The 23,463-nt window shown below is 35.9% G+C and overlaps 1 protein-coding gene across 2 annotated transcripts in view; it reads right to left on the bottom strand.

The window, feature by feature from the left end:
* The window catches only part of RIT2 (Ras like without CAAX 2), a 346,591-nt gene that overhangs the window by 157,928 nt on the left and 165,200 nt on the right, over positions 1-23,463 (bottom strand). For both annotated transcript variants that reach the window (XM_014834700.3, XM_070513134.1), the window contains one exon: positions 17,718-17,909. In XM_014834700.3, the coding sequence (XP_014690186.1) occupies positions 17,718-17,909 (192 nt within the window). The remainder of the gene's footprint in view (positions 1-17,717; positions 17,910-23,463) is intronic.

Below are 23,463 nucleotides of genomic sequence, written 5' to 3'. Positions count from 1 at the left end.
ATACAATTGTTTGAGTTATGAGCTGCACTAGCTACGTTTTTATGGAACACTATTTTTGCTTGAAAGAATGATTAACAGACAAACCATAGTTATTCAGACTTGAGTACCTGGCATACATTATCTTGACAATTAAGGAAGTGAAACTTTCATTTCAAGGAGAACAACTGATAATATTTGTCACCCATAATAAAATCGCAGCTTTCAGGCAAAAATTGGAGTGTTTAAAAACGTGTATCCTCTACCATGAGCTTAACTTACCAATTCTAAAAGATTTTTTAAATGAGATTGATAGCAAAATTAATGAATCTGACGATTTGATATTGTATAATCAAATGAGTTACCGTTTGGAAGATCTGCATAACTCAGTGAAACAATATTTTCCAAAAGACCAATGTGTGATGTTATAAAGGCAAGCATGTTTTGGTAAAAGGTCCATTCAAAATGTAAGGGAAACTAATGGACTGTAAGGTAGGAGAGCATGAAATTCCATTGGCATGGCTTTAGATTCCACATGACAATTAATTTTTAAGAAAATACATCTTGTTGAATTTCCTGTATTGTCAAAGAAGAATATCCACAACTATCTGGAAGCACTATACAAATATCTCCCTTTTTCTGAGCTTCTTTTATTTCACATACTTTAACCAAAAATTGTTCACTGCAGATTGAACAAAGAAGCGGATATGACAATCCAGCTGTCTTCTTTTAGTCTAGACATTAAAGAGATTTGCAAACATCATAAAACAATGTCATTCTCTCATTAATTTTGGGGAAATTTGTTTTCATTTAAAAAATATTTTATTGAAATTAATGAGTAATCAGTTTACTATTGTTCATTTAAATGACATAAATAATAATAAATTCAAAAGTTCTGTTTTAATTTTTAATATTGTAAATATCAACAGATCTGGCTCAGATAGAAAGAATCTCTTTGACGGTCTTCAATAATTTTAGGAATGTGAAGGATTCTTGAGAACTACTGGCCTTTATGTTTTCTTACCTATAAAATGTGTATAAATGTGTCATAAAAATGATTAGGACATAGACACATAGCAAGAGTCTAAATTAAAGCAAATTATTTTGATATAAATGCAGAAGAGGACAACAGGGAAGTGCAGTCACAGAGAGGCCCATAGGGAGTGCCAATGTTACTGAGAAGGTTCCGATTCTTAAGTTGGGTGTAGAGTTTATGGATGTGCATTTTATTATTATGTACTTCAGAATTTACATACATTCTGTTGATCAACTACTTCAGAATTTTAAAACATGGAAGTAGAACTCTAAATAACAATTAACTGGAAGATGGGAGTGGGAAATATTGGAAGGCAATTGGAGTGTGCTAATGTCTTTTTGTTAAGAGAATAAACATACCTAATAATTTTGGTTTCTTTTAGGAAAAAATAAATACAAATATGTGGAAAATTGGAGGGTAATATAATAGAAATGTAAGCTACAACTTCCAAACAATAAGAGGGATAAAAAAGGAACAAAGAATTTTTAACTAAAGATAAGAATTTATTAAAACAGAAAAAAAGAAAAACACCATAAATAGGAAACACTAAATAAATCTCAATGTATCAATAATGATAAAACATGCAAAAGGATTAACATTGTCTTTAAATGAACCTATAAAGTCAGATTTAAAATTAAATCAGAATCCTTTTATATGCTACTTATAAGAAGGACAATTTAAACAAAATGACAGAAAAGATAAAGGATTAGAGAAGACAACTAAAAAACAGTTATAGCTATAGACTTTGAGGTATAAAGCAGTGAAATGGATGGAGAGGGGCAAAAAAATAATAGAAAAAGCAGCAACCTGGAAGATTCGAGAATCATACTCACACGCTTTTAACAAAACCATCTTGTATATGACACAAACTAAAAAAATTATGAAAAAATGTGGACAAATCTTCAATCTTCGTATTACTCCTCTCATTCATACCTCTTTTAGAATTTGATATAATAAAGAAACTAATATGAAATTGACATAATAGATAGATGACCAACAACAGTATTTCTGTCCTGTTAAGGAAGAAATTTTTAAGCAAATCACAAGATACAACTCACAAGGAAACTTAAGAGATAAACTGAAAAAAGAAGTCACTAACTGGTATATGTACACGTATGACATAAGAAACAAAGGATGTCACAATATATAAGAAACTCCTCTAATTCATATACAAAGGGTAGGTAACAATAAAAATGTGGGCAAAGTGCGTAAAAAGAGAATTCATAGAAAGGGACAATACAGGTACTTGAAAAAATGTCCACTTCACTGGCAATCAGGAGAATGGAAATCAAAACAAAAGATTGAGATAAAATTTCACACTAGACTGGCAAAAATTTAAAATTCAAAACTTAGGTTGTAGAAAGATGGTTTTTTATCTATCCCGAAGGATGTGAAAATTATTTTGGAAAGCACAAAGAATACAATTATTTTGGAAAGCAATTTGTCAATACCCAGCAAAACTGAAAATTTGTCTGCGTTCACTCAGGTCTGTTGCACTTCAAGCTGTCTGCTAGGGAAGTTCTTGCACATGTCTGTGAAGAGCTGTACACAGAAATGTACATGGCAGCATTGCTGGCAATGAGAAGAAACTGAGGGAAACATTTTATAAGAGGTGAATATAAATTTTAGTGTATTAATTGATTGGAATATTATTATAAGCCAGTGAAATGAATGAATTAGGTTTGTATGTATCAACACAGATATCAAAATCATAACGTTGTGGGAAAAAAGAGCAAGATGCATGCACAGACATAGATCTATATACCTGTATATATAAATATATGTGTGTGTGTGTATATCCTACATGATGTATTTAAATTTATGTACATTTTACAGTACATAAAATAATAATACATATCATTTCTAAATACACATGTTTTGTAAATGTACAATAATATGTATTTATGATATTGATTATCTCTGGTCTCAAAGAGCCAGAATCTAGAACTGGTGATAAAAATGATTGGAGAACAGAGAACAGGTAGGTAGCTTGCTTTAGTATACAGAACAAGGGATAAAGGCTAAGGAGAGAAAAAGAGAAACTTACATTTAAAAGCAATATTTTTTATTACATAAAAGCAACAGAGGCAAATTTGAATATATATAGCTGCTCCTACATATCCTCTCCCAGGAGTATTTACATTTTAAGCCCTGTCTCTCCCTTGGAATGAAAGTTTGTGCTCCTCCATATAGAATGCCAAGTTTCAATAAGCAGGGAGGGATGTGTCCTGTGGCTGGGAGCACCCAGCCAGCATGAATTCCCACTACATATGCAGTTATACGTTCTGTCCATTATTATGGCTCTACTGCCATCAGGCAGGAACGAAATAAGACAAGTTTTCATTGATTCTCTAAAAAAGGAAACAAAATCATCTCATACTGTCTCAGTTTTATACAGACACATAATACTGAATATGCAGCAACATAGAATCATGAAACTGCTAAAATTGTATTACATTAAATGTTATTTATTACTATGTGAATTTCTTTATAAGAAATGCCTCCTGTGATTATAAGAAAGGTGTCTTTATTACTTGATCTTTTCTAGTTAAAACAAATTTTTCTAAAAAATGCAAGGATAAATCTTTTTCTTGTTGATTAAATTTTTTAGTAAATAAAATGAAATTTAGAAAGCAGAATTATTAAAGTTTTAAAATATAATAATCAAAATTAAAAACTCAGTGAATGAGTTTAAATCAGATTTGGTATAAGGGAAGAGAGAAATAGTATATATAAAGAAAGCTCTGAAGAAAATATCTAGAATGAAGTCTAGAGAGATAAGATAATAGAAAATACAGCAAAATGTATAAGTGAAATACAGGATAAAGTGAAAAGGATTAACAGAGGTCTAACTGGGATCCCAGAAAGAAGAGAGAGAATAAGATAAAAGTAATATTTGAAGAAATAATGACTAAGAATGTTGCAAATCTTATTTTTTTAAAAAGAAGCAGTAACTCAAAAAGCACTACAGATACTAAGAAGTAACACATACCCAAAGGGAGAGCAAGAGAGAGAGACAGACACATAGGTACATCAGATTGAACTTGCTAAAAATTATAGACAACGAGAAAAGTCTCAAGGTGAGGTCGGCATCATGGCAGAGTGAATTTTCCTGGTAATCTTCCCCCCAACATACAGCAAAAAAAATCCATATTCCAACAGAAGACATCCAAATGCAACACAAACAACTTCAGAGAGACACATGCAGCCATACAATGGAGGGCAGAGAGACTGGAGCCCCCTCAGAGGAGGTGGAACGGGGTAAGGGAAAACTCCCTCCCACCCCGCAAAGACTGTGATCTGGGACCACAGGAGGCCTCCAAGAGGGAAGGAACTGGGGAAGGGACATTTGGTCATGGGTACATCAAGGATCCTGGAGGGCCCATGCAACCTAGAGGGAAGACCTCTAAGGGGGCAAGAGCTTTTGTGAGGGGTGACCTCATCAAGCCAACACCCCAGGAGAGCAGGTAAAGAGAGCAGAGTGAGAAAACCCCGAGAGCATGCAGGAGAAAGTGTTCCTCCCACTACCCGCCCAGCATAGCTCCACCACTGGGGATCTTAGCTAAAGGCAGAGGGTTCGGAACACACGGCTCTTAACCCCCACCCAGTAGCAATAAGAGGTAACTGCAACCAAATATTGCCAGGATGTGTAAAAACAGAGCCACCTCCTTTAGCAATATCAAACATTATATCAAATCTCCATACCAGAAAGAAAACAACAAGTACCCAGAATTCAGTCCTGAGGACACAGAAATATGTATAAATCTACCAATCAGTGTTTATGCAACACCCCATATGTACCAAGATGCTGCTATGAGGAATTTAAGAGGATTAAAATTAAAAGATACTGACTTAGAGGGATTTACAGCTTAATTTAGAAACAAAAAATAAACATACCCAGAGCAAAGAATAATTATAGCATTAAAGTGAAAAGTATGATATATACTGAAGGAAGTCATAAAAAAGAAAGTTCTCCCTGGAATTATTTTGGTTAGGGCATGGTAAGGAAAGTGTAATTTGAGCTGGGTCTTGGGGAATAAAGAAAATTGGTGAGATTGAAAAAGCAACAGATTTATGTGTTCGGCATGAGCACAAGCGGGAAATAAACTGGGAATATACATGAGAAAAGATTTCTCTGTAGTTCAGCAAAGCTACCTTCTAGTGATACATTAAGAATTAAGAATGTTTAGTGGATGGAAACCCATTGATAGCAACCCTCATTTTGTTTCTGACACACTACTGGATTTTATAATTTGGAAACAGGATAGCCTTGAAAAAAGATATACAGAGGTCCAATCTGTCATGTGCAACAGCAGCAAAGAAACACTGATCATTCCAGGATCTACTTCACAATTAGGACACTGGCAGGCAGACCAATCCACTAACAGAACTAAGGTAAGCAGAACCCTGAATCCTCCTGCCCTTCAATCAGTGACACAAGGAGACCCAGACCCAAGAGCTTCTGCACTGCCATCACAGTGAAGTTGGTGCAGAGACACAAGGGGCCTAGGAAAGTTCCTTCCATCCCTGCAGACAACACCATCAGGGATTGAGAAGGAGATCCAACAGCACTAATGGAATGAAAGAGACCAGAATAGAATCACAAAGAGTGTAAAAATGAAACTGTCATTGGGGCTAAAACCCACAAATGTAGGTCAGAACTAACATATTTGCTGTAAACATGGCAATAACCCACTAAAATAAGAAATAATGGCTTAAAACTTCTCAAGTTTAGCAAATCACAAAAGTCTACAGATTCAAAAAGCTGAGCAAAATCCAAGTAGAATAAACCTATCAAATCTTCACCAAGACACATTATAATTAAACTTCCAAAAAATAAACGTAAAGAAGGAATCTTTAAAATATCCATAGGGAAATGATACATCACCTAAAAAGGAAAAGCAAGTTGAACGACAGAGAATTTTGCATCTGAATCCATAGAGGCCAGAAGGAAATGGTGCAAGCTTTTTCAAGTGCTGAAAGAAAAATGCTGTCAATTTCAAATTCTGTATCTGATGAAACTATCCTCCAGCAATGAGGGGAAATAAAGACATTCTCAGATGAAGGGCCACTAAGAGAATTTGTTGCCAGCAGATCTACCTTTACAGGGTGGCTCAAAGAAACACTCCAAAGAGAAGTAAAATAACAGAATATTGGAAACTTCGTAAAGCAAAGAAGAATGGAAGGAGTAAACATACTTAAAAAGCAGTAAACATAATAAAAATATAAATGAAAACACAATATACTTAAAAAAAAAAAGAAAAGAAGAGGAGCAAAATAAACCTAAAACAAGCTGAAGGAAGGAAATAATAAAGAGCAGAAATCAATGAAATTGTAAAGGAAAACTGGAGCTAAAACTAACAAAACTAAAAGTTGGTTCTTCTAAAAATATCAGTAAAATTGGTAAACTTCTAGAAAGAATGACAAAGATAAAAAAAAGTGAAGACCCCAAAACTGACATCAGGAGTGAAACAGAAGATATCACAATGGATCCTGCAGTTATTAAAAGGATAATAAGGGAATATTATGAACAACTTTACACTTGTCAACCCAACAAATTGGAAGAAATCAACCAATTCCCTGAATACTACAAACTGCCAAAACTCAGCCAACATCAAACAGATAAAATGAATGGTACTATAAATATTAAGAAATTAAATTTTTCTTTTAAAAGCTCTCAGGCAAGAAATCTCCAAGCTCAGAAGATTTCAATGGAAAATTTTACCACTCAAAACAGAACACAAATTTTACACAATTTCTTCAAACAATAGAAGGGTAAATATTGCCCAACTCATATAATAAGGCCAATATTAGCCTGATATCCAAACTACATGAAGACTTCACAGAAAATGAAAATTACAGACCAATATTTCTCATGAATATGGTGCAAAATTCTCAATAAAATTTTAGCAAAATGTTATAAATAATATATACAAAGAATAATATACCATGATAAAATGAGATTTATTCCAGATATGCAAGACTGGTTCAATATTCAAAATCTATCAATGTAATCTACCATATCACCAGGTTAAAGGGAAAAAATATCATATGATCATATAAGTAGACACAGAAAAAGCATACAGCAAAATTCAACACCCCTTCATGATAAAAATTCTCTCTCAGTAGATTAGAAACACAGGTGAATGTTCTCAAACTCATAAACAGCACCTACAAAAAACACTGTACCTAAAATCCTAATGGTGAAAGACTTTCTCTCTAAAACTGGGTTCAATGCAAGGCTGTGTGTTTTCCTTACACTTACATAACATAGTACTGGAAGTTCTTGCTACTGCAATAAGGTAAGAAAGGGGAATGAAAGGCACACAGACTGGAAAGAAGGCATAAAACTGCCTCCACTTGCAAATGACAGATTGTCTACAGAGAAAACCACATGAAATACACTAAATACTTTGAGAACCAATAAGTAAGTTCAGTGAGGTTGTAGGATACAATATCGATACACAAAAGTCAATTGCATTTCAATATACTGATAAGGAACAATTGGAAACAGAAATAAAAAATGCAATACTACTTGCAATTGCTCCAAAGAAAATTAAATACTTGGTTGTAAATCTTACATCTGCAATATCAGCATGATGAAAATTATAAAATGCCAATGAAGAAATTAAAGAAGAGGTAAATACTTGGGGAGGCATATCATATTCGTGGACTGAAAGACTCAACATAGGAAGATGCAAATTCACTCTAACTTAATCTAAGATTCAATGTAATTTCTATCAAAATCTCACAGAGTGTCTTTGTAAACATTGAGAAACATTATAAAATTCCTATGGAAAGGGAAGACACTAAAATAGACAAAACAAATTTTAAAAAGAAGAAAAAATTTGACATTAAGGCTTACTATATAGATGTAGTAATCAAGTCAGTTTGATACTGGCAGAGGGCTAGACATATAGATCAATTAAACAGCCATAAATCCACAAAATGCACCCAATTAATTTTTGACAAAGGTGCAAAACCATTTTAATAGAGAAGGTATAACTTTCTCAATAACTGGTGCTGGAGAAATTAAATGTCCATCACAAAAAAAAAAAGAGGGGCCATCCTGGTGGCATAGTGGTTAAGTTCCCATGTTCTACTTCGGTGGCCCGGGGTTCATGGGTTTGGATCCTGAGGGCAGAGCTAGCACCACTCATCAAACCACGCTGTGGCGGCATCCCACATAAAATAGAGGAAGATTGGGGCAGATGTTAGCTTAGGGCAAGTCTTCCTCACACACACATGGAAAGAACACTTTATAAAAAAATAATTAAAAATGGGTCATACACTTAAATGCAAAACATAAAACCTCTGGAAGAGAACATAAGAGAACATCTTCGGGACCTAGGACTGAGTGGTGCTCTTCACTTTGATACCAAAATCGTGATCCATAAGAGGAAAAGTCAATAAACTGGACCTGAGTAAAATAAAAAAAAAATTTCTCTACAAAAGATCCTGTTGAAGGAATGAAAAGGTAAATTACAGACTGGGAGAACATATTTGCAAATAGCATATCTGATAAGGGCCTTGAATCTAGAACATATAAAGAACACTCAAAACTCAACATTAAAAAAACAAAATAATCCAACTATAAAATGGTCAAAGGACATGGACAGACATTTCACAGAAGAGGCTGTGCGGGTGGCAAATAAACACACGAAAAGATGTCCAATCTCATTAGTCACTGGAGAAATACAAATTAAAACTGTGATGATATCACCATATACCCAACAGAATGTCTAAAACAAAAACTAGTGATAACATCTAATGCTGGCAAGGGTGAGAATGTACAGTAGCATAGCCACTCTGGAAAATACTTTGGTATTTTCTTTCAAAACTAAAAATGGAGTTATCATAAAATCCAGCAATTTCACTCCTGAGCATTTATCCCAGTGAATTAAAGACTTGTATTCAGACAGGAACTTGCATATGAATGTTTATAGCAGCTTTATTTATAATAAGTGAAAATTGGAAACTACCCAAATGTCTTTAGAGGGTGAATGGGTAAACAAACTGTGGTACATCCAAACCTGAATATATTCAGTAATAAAAAGGGACACATTACTGATAAACGCATAAATTTGGATGTACCTCAGGAAATAATGCTGAATGAAAAAAGTCAAACTCAAAAGGATGCATACTAGATGGTTCCATGTATGTAACAATCAAGCAAAATTAACTGTAGACATGGAGAATGGACTGACTAGTGTTTGCCAGGAGTTAGGGATTGGAATGGGAAAGGGGTGGATATGACCATAAGGAAGAACACGAGGAGTCTTATGGTAATGTCACAGTTAGGTATCTTGATTGTGGTGGCGAGTATGTAAGCTACATATGTGATAGAATCACATAGAATTATACACATGCACACATGAATGAATATATGTGTAACTGGTGAAATTTAATAAACTCTATGGATTGAACCAATGTAAATTTCTTGTTTTTGATATCACTCTATAGTTCTGTAAGTTGTTAACACTGGGGATGCTGAGACAAGTGTGCACAAGGCTTTCTACACATTTCTTTGCAACTTCCTGTGTCTCTATAATTATTTCAAAATAAAAAGTTTAAAATCAGGATGAATTATGTAATTTCCTAAACATGCGGTTGAATAAAGTTAAAAAATTCCCAGTGTACAAATAGCAAGTGTTCCTCTTTCAGAGTATCTGTAATTCAACCGATAGATACCATTCTTTTAGATTTACAGGATTGCCTTGGTCTCTGAGATGCCTGTACTTGTACATGTATGTATGCACACACACACACACACACACACAGGTTTATTAGGTACAGCCAGAAGCCTGACTGAGAATTGAGAAAAAATTCTTACAAATGTCAGAGTTTGGGCTGGCCAGGATACCTAAGAAAGGGCATGGAGGGCTGAAATCTTGGGATAAATAAATTTAAAACTTGACCCACTCAGTATTTATTTCCTTTTGGGCAGCTCCTTTAAGTGACTGGTTTGAAAAATTAAGAGATCAGAGCAATTTTGTAATCTTGGATTTCATTTCAAGGAACCAATTTTATTCCCCATACCACTTTTCTTTCCTTTTTTCCTTAAAAAGGAACTAGCTTATTTCTAGAAGCTTTCACTGACTTGTCAATTTTACAAATGTGGTCAATGATCCATGAAAACCAAACAATTCAGTGTAACACCACTTAAATAAGGAAGGGAAGCAAACGGTTACGATGTCAGTTCAAACAGAGCAGACACGACCTCTGCTTCCACGAAACACGATACTGTCAAATGGAAGCCCGGTCAGTTGTAGGTGCACAGATGTACAGACAGGGAAATTTAGATCTTTTTTATGACACATTTTCCTGGAGAGCTGGATTTAATCTGTAATATTTTCATGACTGTTTTTATATAAGCATTAATTTTTATTTTTAAAATTATTTTTATATTTTAAACATGTGTGCACATGTGCATGTGCGTATGTGTGCACGTGTGTGTTTTTTCTTTTAGGTCTCAAATATTTCCTAGAAGACCTTTGAAGTGCTTGTAGGGTCTAGGCTCTCTCCTATATGTTCTAAAGGATAAATGTACCATTCCTATCCTATCATCTATATTCTAGCTCGGTGGTTCTCTATCTTTGACATGCTTCAGAATCACCCAGAGATTGCTTAAAATAGATTGCCATACCTACTCCCTGGGTTTCTGATTTAGTAGGACTAGGATGAGGCCTGAGAGTTTGCGTTTTTAACAAAGTTTCCAGGTGATACTGAGTCTTCTGGTTGGAGGACCACATTTTGAGAACCACAGGTCTCATCCAGGCTGAGTTGGTCCATACGTGTAAATATTAGTTTTGCCTTTTTGGAATGGCCAATCTTTTTTATGTCTTTTTCATCTGTCTCCAGATTACTCACTTTTGCTTAGTTCATGAACTAATAGAAGAAAGCATTGATTTCTACAAAGCTCTGTTGTTCAGAATTCAGGTACTTCAGAACCACTATGTTTCACACCTGAAAATTAGGAAAATAATTTCAAAATTGATTTTGCAAAATCCAAGCACTGAATCTATACACTTTGCTCACCAGAAAGCTCCCTGGGCCTTCACCCAAATTTAATTCCTCTTCCTTTCCATACAGTTCTTCTACTTTTGATTTGCTAGTCTCTAACTTGTCAAACAGCAGATTAGAACATAATGATACCCAAAGGCTATCACAACAATCCAGGTGAGGGATGAGGATGATAGGATCTAATATTTGAGTCCCTACTATGTGCCAAGCACCATGCTAGATAATCTACTGACATTATCTCATCTACCCTACCTTATAACCTATGAAAGATGTATTATTATACCCATTCTACAGAAGCAGACACTGGGAATTTGGAGTGCATGATATTTATCAGGGATCAGTGTGTGAAAAGAAGGAGAAGGAAGCCAGATTTGGCAGAGAGAGAACTTGAACCACAATGGAAGCCTGACAGAGTCTTTGCCACAGCAGCAAGGGGATCTGGAGAAATATTTGCTTGTCATAGTGTTCCACATTGGACTGCAGTGGCTGGACATTTATGCCGACATCCCAATGGAAATGGATTTCCTCAGGAAAAGTAGGACCTCGGGTAAGGATACTTTGTGTAGCTGAGGCTGGCCCTGAAGCATTTAACAGCGAGAAGCTGTCTTCTGATTACACCTCCTACCTCCATTCAGGGCATGAAGAACTTCTTTGAAGGAGAATTTGGGTGTTCATCTTACGTCTACCACTGATTTGTCCCAGGACACAGTAATTGTCTCAGTAAAGATTCAAACTCAAGACTCTGATTCTTTTGACCATATACCTTGTTACTTTCTGAAATATATTTACAAACTATATTTCTTAACCATGTCTTGAGAAGTCCATCAAGGAAATTCATTGTATTGTGTGTTAATGAAATGATGACCTGAGAAATGTAGCAGAGTTTGTCCCTACATGACGAGTCTCCAGACTTCACTGTAATTTTGTCACCTGTCATCCTGTCAATGTGCTGCATGAGTGTGGAATCCGTGAGTAGTTAGTGCTATTGCTTTCACCCAAGTACCTCCATTCCTCATCCTGATGTCTAAGTCTCCCAATTGGTCTTCCTGCTTCTGTTCTTGCTCCACCCAACAGCTAGCCTGACGATGAAAATGCGTTCATGCCACCACTTTGCTCAAATATTTTAAATAATTTCTCTGCACATGTATGTGTTATGCATATGCATAAATGTATAGATGTGTATACAGTGTTACTCACAGCAGATGACAGATGAGCTAACATCCGTGCCCATTTTCCTCTACTTTATATGTGGGACGCCTACCACAGCATGGTGTGCCAAGAGGTGCCATGTCTGCACCCGGGATCCGAACCGGCAAACCCCGGACCACCGAGAAGCGGAACATGTGCACTTAACCACTGCGCCACCGGGCTGGCCCCTGTCATGGTCGCTCTTGAACAACCAGATTCTGAAACAGTGTCTGTTACCCCATTGAGTGATTATTAAATATTTGTAAAGAAATTGAATAAAAAAAATGATGGCAGGGAAAAAAATTTATGTAAGAGTCAGAAAACTGAGTTGGGTTAAAATATAGCTCCACAACCTACCAGTGTGGATAAATTACATAAAACTCTGTGGTTTGTTTTGTTTTGTTTTGTTTTCCATCTTAATTTGAGTCAATATGGTCATATTTTTTAATTAAATGAAATAGCATATAAAGAAAATGGTATGGAAAGGATAACCAGGCCTAAATAATTGGCAGTTAAATTTGGGTGTTAATCCCCATAATATTGGGTGAATTACCAAGCTTTTTTTTCCCTTTAAAAAATAAACTCATCCTTAGTAAAAAGTATTTATACGAATTTCCTAACATAGTGATGATGAAAGAAGATTAAAGTATTATTATTTTTCATTTTTTAAATTTGAGTGGTATTTGCAATTAATTACTGCATTACAGCATATCCAATACACTCTGGTATGTATTTATGGTTTGTGTTTGAATAAGTGTGTCTTCAAGGCAAGCCCTGTCTACAAAATTATCCTGAGGATGCTTGATATGTACGTACTAGGCAGGCTGGTCTTCCCAGCTCCCCCAAGCACTCCATTGCTTGTGCACACTCACAGTCCCACAATTCGTCTCCTGTTCTCTGGATTCACTCTTTCTGGTCCTTCCTAAAGGAACTGTTGCTGTTCACTTGGTCCTTACAACCTGGTCAGGATGCTTCTCCTTTAGGCAACTTCCTTCCTCAAATATGCCGCCCACATTGATCTTCCCTGGTTTTTGACAATTAGACTTATGAACAGTGCCATATTTCTCAACATTTAGTTTTGTTTAGTATGGTTTCCTGCCTTTCTGAGGAGACAGGAAAGTTCTTGAGAACAGAGACTGACTTCCTTATTTCTCTACTGTACTCCAAAGCTGCCACCACTCTGTACAGATAAGTAAATGCTTGATATGACTCTAAATAGCTGCTCTATTTCTTAATACAGCAATTCCTGATCGCCACAGCTTTTGTATGCCTCTCTCAATAAAGGAATGAAACTATTTTCATTAGATGTTTCACTGAAAAATAAACAAAGAGTTTTTCACAATCTCAAGTCAGCACTCAAAGAGTTACTCAGGCAGTGGAAAGCTGAGATCCAGGGCTTCAAGCTGAGTATTAAGCTGCAAGTAGACTGGCAGCACTGAGGGGTTTGTCATGGTCTATCTTCAGAATAAAACAGTTTGTGGTCTGCCACTGACATAAAAGTTTTCTAATCTAGTTCCAAAACCCCTGAACTTCTTTCCATTCATAGCACCATTTTTACTTTGCGCAGTTGGTCAGGGTTTTGAAAAACAAAAAATAGGAATTATCCCCATCCACTCCTCCGCATGACAGCAGAGAAATGATTAATAGGGACAAAGACCATGGAAACTCAGGGATCTAATATTGTCCAGGAATTTAAAAAAGGCTTTAGAATAGTCGAGATGGACTCCGGACAAAATTGTTCAGCTGATTAGAAAATAGTGCCTGTCAGTAGTTTTGAACCTTATTTCCTTACTCTTATTTTTCCTCACACTCTTCCCCCAAAATTGTGGCTATTACTGGCTTGTCAAGGGCCTGGACCTTCTCACTCCACAGGCAGGGTTATCATTCTGATCCTTCCTGCTCCAAATTGCCAGTAAAGTGCAATTGCTTATGTTCCATTCTCTGAGGAGCATGTGAAGATCCTGAATCTGATATAAAAACTAATTCATGAAAAATAACAATGGTTTGCAGGCTGCCATAGAACATAGTGAGATTTCAAATCACAACATACTGGGTATTGTCTCTCAGCCCTAACTAGCTGTGTGACCTCAAGCAAGTTATTTAATGTATTAAAGCTTCAGTTGACTCGTAGGTAAATAGGTATCATAAAGGAGCTTATTCACCGGCTTGTGATGAGGAATGAATACAATTATGTGTGTTAAGTGCCTGGCACAGAGCCTTGCAACTACTAAATGCATCATCAGCATCATCAGCATCAAAATTAATATTGTTCCCAGGTAAAAAGTAGACTTTAAACAGAGCCCTTAGATATTTTAGCTCAAAGACGCGAATGATGATAAAAATACCAGAGGCTAAAACTCATTGCTTATTTTTCTTGGTGGAATTTGAGACTTGAGATTCACCAAAATGCATTAAGGATGCAGGCACCTATTCCAACAAACAAATATAAGAAACAACTTTTGTCATCAGCATGCTGTCCTTTCAATCTCTTTCAACGTAGACTGAGGAGGAAGAGCTGCCCAGCGAGAATCCTGTTGCTTTGCCTCTCAGCACTGAACAAAAGCACCAGCAAGATTTCTCTCAGGGTCTTTCAGAGTTTACTCTCAGGTGTCAGCATCTTTGTTGTTGTTGTTTTTAATGAAGAAAACCAGAGACTTATACCTTTAAATACTGACGCAATAAAAGGAGTACATGTGATCTGGGTTTTAGTCTTAATTTTGTCACTAATAGCAATAGCTTCTTAAACTCAATTTCTATCAGTATATTCATTTCTCAAATATCCTCATCCATCAAATGCTTGCCATACGACTACACAGGGCAGTTACAGGATTAAAATAAAGTGTGAATTGAAAGCATTTTGAAAGGGAAAAACCACTCTCCAATTATAGGAACAATTATTTCTATTACAAACACCACAGCCAGAAGCCAAATTTGCATATCAACACTTCATTATTGGAGACATTGGTACATGAGCATTTTTAAAAAGATTGTAATTTGAGTTTTCATGGCTTTTGCACTTTATGTGACTATCTTGTTTACTTGCTTTTATCTAAAAGGAACAGTCTGTCAAATCTGGTAAATTACTCAGTTTAAGGCCTTTTTGAGGAATATTCTTTTCGGTGACATTTGTGATGCTTGGGATTCACATCACTGCTAATCTGCAGTTACCCAGGCTGAGATAGGGGTCATTTTGGACATCCCTTTATGAGATGCTAAGGAACACCTTTGAGCCTAGGAAAGTAGAGGCAGGGCCAGGAGGATGAGGAGAAAGTCAATGCCAGCCAGTGTTGGAATCATGAGAAGCAATCATTCTAGAAAGAATCTGATTAATTTTTGCTTGAAGAAGTTTCCCTAATGTTTTCAAATTCACTGTCATCACTTATAGCTCTCTTGGCTAACAGCCATTTAAAGGTTAGGAATTCTGAGAAGTGCACCAAAGTTGGTAATGTGATCACTGACAGTACACTTGCATCTCAGGGTGCTTCCTCATGCTACTTCCCAGAAATACCCCCAAAAGTAAAGCATCCCCACTCTTCAGAGGAGTATTGAAGGGCTCACCACTAGACCTATCCCTCTCTTCTTCCTTTCTGTCAAGCATCCGAGAATAGATTCGGATTTAGTTAGTGAGATTAACTTGAATTCCTAACCCATAGTAATGTAACCATATCATACCACACATTGCTTTGGAGAAAGAGAAACAAGAAAGCAAGACAGCAGACCAGGTGCAGAGGAGACAAATATTATAGCTCCTAAAAGAAGTTCACTGCCACTTTAAGAGACTAAGACTGTCAAATAAAATATACCACAAATGTCGCCACAAGATGCATTGCACTAAATCATAGGAACATGTTTCTGTGTTAAGCATAGATTTATAAATATTAGCTTTATATGAGATCTTCTCACTTTAATAAAACTTAAACTGCATTAGATACAAAAACCCCAAATATGTGAAACATTTAAAATAGAAGAAACTATTTTAGTGAAGATTGCTACCTTAGTAAAAGGTTTTATTTTATAGCAGGTTACTTTAAGCAGTCTAAAAATAAATCATTAACTGGAATAACAGACTATTAAAATCCAGTTCAAATTTAAGGTCACTGTAAATAAAGATGAAGCATCTGAAATTATAACTAAGCCACTCGATTTAGAGAATCTGATTTACAAAAATTTGATTTGCATGCAACTTCTCAGTAATACAACGTTATACAAAGTGAGTCATGGCAACGGAATTGTAGGTGATTTTCTTGGTCCCTGAACAAGGTTTTTGTCTTTTAGTTTCTTTAGGAGTACTAAGGATAACTCTTTAGGGATCTCAGAGATGGGGACATCATAGTTTGTCCATCAAGTCCTGGTAGTGTCTGACCAGATGAGAAATCTGGTAATAAATCAGTCTAAACTAGACATAGTTTCCTCCTGACCAATTCTGTTTGTTTGGAGAAATTGTGAGACTGAGGAACATAGTGGTACAGCAAGAGCAGCTTGAAGCAGATTGGTGGTATATGGGAGTCATTTTTTATTCAACCTGAGTAATAGTAGCTTGTTCCAATTCTGGAAGGTAGAAAGGGGCTTGTTTTTATTGTCTATTGCTGCATGAAAAATTACTCCAAAACATGGTGGTTTAAACAATTCTATTTTATTTGCCCATGATTCTGTGGATCAAAAATCCAGAAAAGGCTCAGCTGGGAAATTTCTCTGTTCCACGTAGATTGGCTAGGGTATATAGTGATGCTACAGTCAGATGGTGGCTGGTGCTGGATCATGCAAAATGGGTTTGCCCACATGTGTGGTGCCTTGGCAGGAACAGATGTGAGGCTGGGCATTACTTTATCCTCATGGCTCTCCACACAGTTAACTTGAGTTTCTTTACATGGTGGCTGGGCCATAAGAGTGAGTATGTCAAATGGCAAAGGCAGAACCTCAGGAATTCTTAAGGCTTAACCTTAGAAGTTATATAGCATCACTTCTGCTGTAGCCTACTGCTCAGAACAAGTCACAGAGCCAGCCCAAATCCAAGGAGATGAGAGAAGCAGACTGCCTCTTGATGGGAGAGTGGTAAGAGCACTGCAAAGTAGCATATGAGATGGCATATAATGTGGTAACTAACACAATCTACCACAGGACCTCAAAGATTTCTTAGAAAAATCATGTATATCCTGGGGCTGGCCCTGTGGCTGAGTGATTAAGTTCATGCTCTCCGCTACAGGTGGCCCAGTGTTTTGTTGGTTCGAATCCTGGGCGCGGATATGGCACTGCTCATCAAACCACACTGAGGTAGCGTCCCACATGCCACAACTAGAAGGATCCACAACGAAGGATATACAACTACGTACCAGGGGGCCTTGGGGAGAAAAAGGAAAAAAATAAAATCTTTAAAAAAAAAATCATGTGTATCCTTTCTCATAATGCTCAGCACGAACCTTGGAAAGCAGCCATACTTGGTACTACGTATTCTTGGAGGAAAACACAGAAGCTAACAGATAAAACTGGCACTCACCTGACGGAACTGTTCCAGGTCAATTTTGTTTCCCACCAGCACCAGGGGAATTTCATAGGTGTGGCGGACCTGAAAAATGAGCTCTTTAAACTTGGCAGCCTCCTGGAATGATTGGCGGTCAGTGACGGAGTAGCAGATAATGAATCCTTCCCCACCTCGCATATACTGCTCCCTCATGGCTGTGAATTCCGCCTGCAGGAAAAGAGCAAAGTCGTTATATAATTTAAAACCAATGAAGCCAACACAAACATCTATAAAATTAAAGGTCAAATGCAGACAAATTATGAGACTAAGTTGTTTGGGTAGGAATTATCTAAAAGTGTGTTTATGGGCTTTACATATAGAAAAGCAATATTGAGGTCTAAAGGTATCATATGAAATTTGAGTGTTTTCAATTATTCAGAGTGTTGATCTTAAATCATAGGAGATTTGATTTAAGATATCTTGGGGGAGATATGTTAAATAGTAGATTTACTCATGAACTCTTGGGGATTATATATATATATATATATTGTACACTTTTAATAGTTTTCTACTTAATGACCTAATATTAGGAAACAAAATATAAAATTTGTATATTGCAAACATCAAGACCTAAAGGAACTAATTTTCTCCTGAAAAATATGAGAACAAACTGGAATTTAACTTTGATTATCCTTGTGAATGGAGGAGGTTATTAGCATAAATAATCTCAGACCCAGTTATATGTTTGAGTATTCTTAGATTTGTCTCACTAAAGGGTATAAACAGAGGGATTTTGATTGCTGAATCATGGGGCCATTTCTACATTCTGTTAACTCCTTCATCCTTTTATCTCTCTGCAGAGAAAGACAGGGTCACCTTCCACAACATACCAACGTTCCAACCTTTTTCATGTTGTATTCCACCTAACTATAATTTCCTGGTAATTGAAAATTCAATGTTTGGTCTGAATTGCAATCTGAAACCTTCCTTTCAGTCTGAAATATCTGTTTTCATTACTTATTTTTCTGGATCTATTGTTCAAATTACAAGGGCTAATGAGATAAGTGTGATAGGAAATATACAAATTAGACTCTGGCTATGGAACAAGCCATATTAAACAATAAAAGGACAGCACAAGAACATATTGTGACTTGGACGATTTGTGAAATAAGTAACCAAATGAAGCAAAATTCACATGAGCTTGAGCTGTGTTTGAAGATTTTCAAAAGATGTGAGTTCTTTACCCAGTAAAGAGTTTACAAATATTACTAAAATGCCCTGCTTAGAGTAACTGTCTAAACAAATGATAATTTGATTAAAGATGACTTTTGAAGGATGGGAGCATTTACATAGATGCAGAAAGTCTGGAGAAGTGGGCTTACAAGTCCAGAGAGAGTAATAAAGTTAATAAGGTCCTGAGTTAGTGGGTGAATCTCAAATTACTTTTAGTCAATATGGAATGGATGCAAACAGTATCAGTGGGTTCAACCAATCATTTCAAAGTTGCAAGAACCAGAGCCCAGAGAGGAAAGAAGACTTGTGCAAGAATGGATAGCCAGCTAATGTAGTGTTGGTTTGAATAATTCATATTCTCGATTCTCACTATATCAATGTACTTAGTATTCCATTTTACTTTAATTCAATCCTAAATTTCACCATGTGAGTGAAATGTACCAACATGGGAGAAAAAAAATACTGCTAGACCTCAGAGTTTCTTCATCTCCAAAACAAGGTTAGATTATAAAATATCTGAGATTCCTCATTGTTTTGACATTCTCTGCCTTTGAAAACCCTATGCCTTAATCAGAATCCCATAGTTGATATGGATAGCCTAAAGAAGTAATGGCTGAAATTGCAAACTAACGTTTCCCAAACTTATAATTAATTTTTCAAGTAGAAATGATACAATCATCATAGAAATATATATGATCTTCAAGAAAATGGATTTGTTACAATAGTTGCATATGATTGAAACCATAACAAAAATGCAAACCAAAGTGGAGAAGATCGATTTTACAATTTACAGTTCACTCTACTTGCCAATTTATTTTAAGTATTAAAATTCTTTATTTTTACTCTACTATTTATTGAAAATACATACACATGGCAAAATATTTAAGTGGTACATTAATATATAAAATTTACTTTTCTTCCTACCTCAAACTCCCAGTTTTCCTTCCCAAATGCACCACAGTTAATAGTGTCTTTATCCTCGGAGAAATAGTTTATGTATTCACAAGCATAGGCATTCACATTCCACCTTAATGCACCTTTTCAAACTCAAATGGGAAAGTAATATATACGATTTTTATTTTTACCCTTAATTAAAATTTAATAGCCCTAATATACCTTGGAGACCATTCCATAGAAGCATACGCAAATGTTGCTTATTTTTTTCCATGGATGTATCATAATTCGTTTTATGCATGTACTATAATTTATTTAACTAGTTGCCTATGAACAGGCGTTTTGATTTCCTCCTTTTATTCCTATTATAAACAATGCTGCAATGTACATTTTTAAACATACATGTTACACCAGAGGGATCTATATACACCTGAGAAGTAGCATTGCTAGATCAAAAGGAACATTCATTTTACTTTGGAGAGTGTCACTCACCATCAAAGACATTGTGCCAGTAACACTGTCTCCAACATTATATAAATGTGCTTGTGTCCCCTCATTCTCGCCAATGCTGCTTATCAAATTTTTCTACCTTTTATAAAATTTAGGGTAAAAAATGTATTATCTTGTTCCTTTCATCTGCTTTTATTTTTTAGTCATATTGAGCGTCTTCTATGTTATTACTCCTTTACAAATTTTCTTCTAGATATGGATTTTATTTTGTTGTAAGAAATGAAGTAGCTTTTGATTTGTGAATGGAGATTTTTAAAAAAAATTTGGACTGAGAAGGTTCTTTCTATGTGAGACATAAAATAAAGCAGTAAATTTGACTACTTTGACAATGCCTACACTGTAGAGAAAAAAACCAATAAGTTTGAAAACTTCCAACAATCTATTAGGAAGACAAGCAAAGCATATGAAGGTAAAATTCATGGAGAAAATACATAAATGAGTGAATATCCAATAGTGCTGGTTAACCAGACTCAAATTCACATATATGTCATATTCAAAATAGAGATACCAGGGCTTGCATCTGATCTCAATTGCAATTTCCAGGTATGAGGTTCTAGCATTAGTATTTTAAAGAGCTCCGTGGTTGACTTTTTTTGTACCTCTATGTGGGGGCACATAACTCCGTTTATGTCCGAAAGTCATCTTTACAACCTGAGTACAGAATCTGGGAGTCATAGTACATGACTTCCAGGTCTGTTACTCACTTAGAGCGTGTCTTCTGACAAATCGTCTAACCCCTCAGAGCCTCAATTTCCTTCTTTGTCAAAAAGGGATTAGGACACACTCATAACCTGATTTACAGGGCTATAGAAAGGATCAAATGTAAGAACAGATGTGAAAACGCTTTGATGAATTTTTAAAATACAGTACAAATTAAGCCTATTATTATCTCTGGTACAAATCCGGCAGAATATAACCTTTCACTGGGAGAACAGGCATGAAATCCTCTTTGAGCTGCATTAAATATAAATGTGGAAGTATTTCTCAAATATGCTTAATCAGAAAATTACTAAGTTTTTTTTTTCAAATAGGAGATTCTTTCCACCAATTAAACAGATATAATTAAGTTATTCCAGTGAGTGGGGAGGCTACTTCCTCTTAGCTGACCTTATCCACAGCAACTCTTCTCACAGCATATATATATATCTCTACATATGTAAGTATGTGTTTTACTTAAAGATGCACTGGAGGCTGGTGGGGCCCATTGAATTGAGCAGAAGCTCTGCAGCTATGTATCGACTTAATGATATATGATACTGAAATCACTTTATAAGGAAAAATGCAATGTTCAACATGTGGCTCCCGTTGTCATTCACCCATGAATTAAAGATCCCTGTGCTTTATGTTCTGTGTATCCTGAATGTTAATTAATATCTTCTTCATTTGCTTCCTGCTATAAATGAAACTCGTTGGTTAATTATTCAGGAACATAACTAGATTCCATTTGCTATCCATAAGTAGCAAAATATCTATGAAACAGACCCACTGTGTAAGGTGCTACAAACATAAGCATTTCTAATATCTTCCAAGCAATTCTGAGTATAACTCTGCAGCTTGATCAGTGCCCTTTGATGTGCTTGTTGTATTAGAATAGTGTGAGAATTCTCTTAATTATGAAATTGAAGAAAGAATTGCTGATTGATTTCATATGCCAGTTTCTTGATCATCAGAGTAATAATTTTGAGTAGGTATTTGAAACAGGGACTGAGCCAGCTCCCCATTTTATTCAACTAGTGGTACTGCATCGTATGAAAGCCTTACGATTTACCAAATGTACTAGCACTACTGTCAGACCAGCCTTCAACTGCCTCCTAGTGCAACACACCCACACCATTGTCTATACTGGTTGCTATACCCACATAACCACATCGCCACACCAAATTTATCCTCCCACTACAAAAAAAGTAAATAAAAAAAAATGTCTGGCAGGCAGCTAACACTATACCCTGTGGTGGGATATACAACAAGTAAAAAAAAAGTACGTCCCTGTCCTAGTTGGAGAAACACAACTAGGCCAGGATATAACAAACGGAGAGCAATTAAACTAAGTGCTAAATGATCCATGGGGGTTCACAGATGGGGAAGGGCAGTTTTCAGGAAGAGGGCAAAGAGGGCTTGGCGGAAGAAATGAGGTGTGCTATTTTTTCTTAAATTTATTATTTGTAAAGAGCTCCTCAACTTTCATGCAACCCCACCTCCAAAGATTATGTATTGTCACCCTGAAACAACCTTTAATGATCCAAAGTCAGCATTTGCATGGCAGTTAAACATCTAGGGTCTGTATGCCAGTCAACAGTTCAGTTTTTGGGGGCTATCAGAGGAGCAACATGGTTGTTGTTGCTGTTGTTTGCACACTTTTTTAAAATAGAAAATAAAAATGGCATGAGAGTGATGACAGTGTAGGTTTCACAAATTTACTGGAATTTATGCAAAGTACAAAGACTGGAATCAGTAGGAGTGGTGTTTCTTCAGGCTCAATCTGATGCCTTAAGCAGGTTAAGAATGTTCAATTGAAATGGAAATGAACAAAGAGCTTCTATAAATGCTAATATGTTATCAAAGATTGTGTCTAAAAGACAAAATATAGTTAAGCAATTTATATTATTTTGTAGTTTTCAGAGGACATAGCCATCTCCATGGTTATAAATTTATCTATCATCTTTCAATATTTGACACTCATGTGCTTTCAGGAATGCAGTAAATCATGGAATCCTACCTAACTCATTCATCAAATATTTATTGAGCACTTCCTATGTGACGACACACATGTAAGTTTTGAGATGGCTTAAAATAATGCACTTAACAAAACAAAATATGCATAAATATGGAAGAAAACAAATAGAAATTAGAACATCAAAACTAAGATAAAGTGAGAACACAGAGTTTGATTTGCAAGTCTGGCTATCAGCTTCTAGGTAAGCAAAGCTACAATGGAAACAAGATCAACTACATCACTCCTGCTGTCAATAATGACATACTTATATGTCAGGTGACATAACAGTCTCCCTAAACACTTAGAGCTGAAAGCAATTTCTCTTATGGGCTTTCAGAAAAAGGACAATATCCTCAATGTCAACACGATCTGTAGTAGCAGGTTTCCTAAGTCTAAGTCTGCGAATGCATTTTTCAATGTAAGTCTCGCTAA

The sequence above is a fragment of the Equus asinus genome, chromosome 7, assembly GCF_041296235.1.
Source record: "Equus asinus isolate D_3611 breed Donkey chromosome 7, EquAss-T2T_v2, whole genome shotgun sequence".
Lineage (NCBI taxonomy): Eukaryota > Metazoa > Chordata > Mammalia > Perissodactyla > Equidae > Equus > Equus asinus.
The sequence above is the reverse complement of the archived record's forward strand: the minus strand, read 5'-3'. Positions and strand labels throughout refer to the sequence as shown.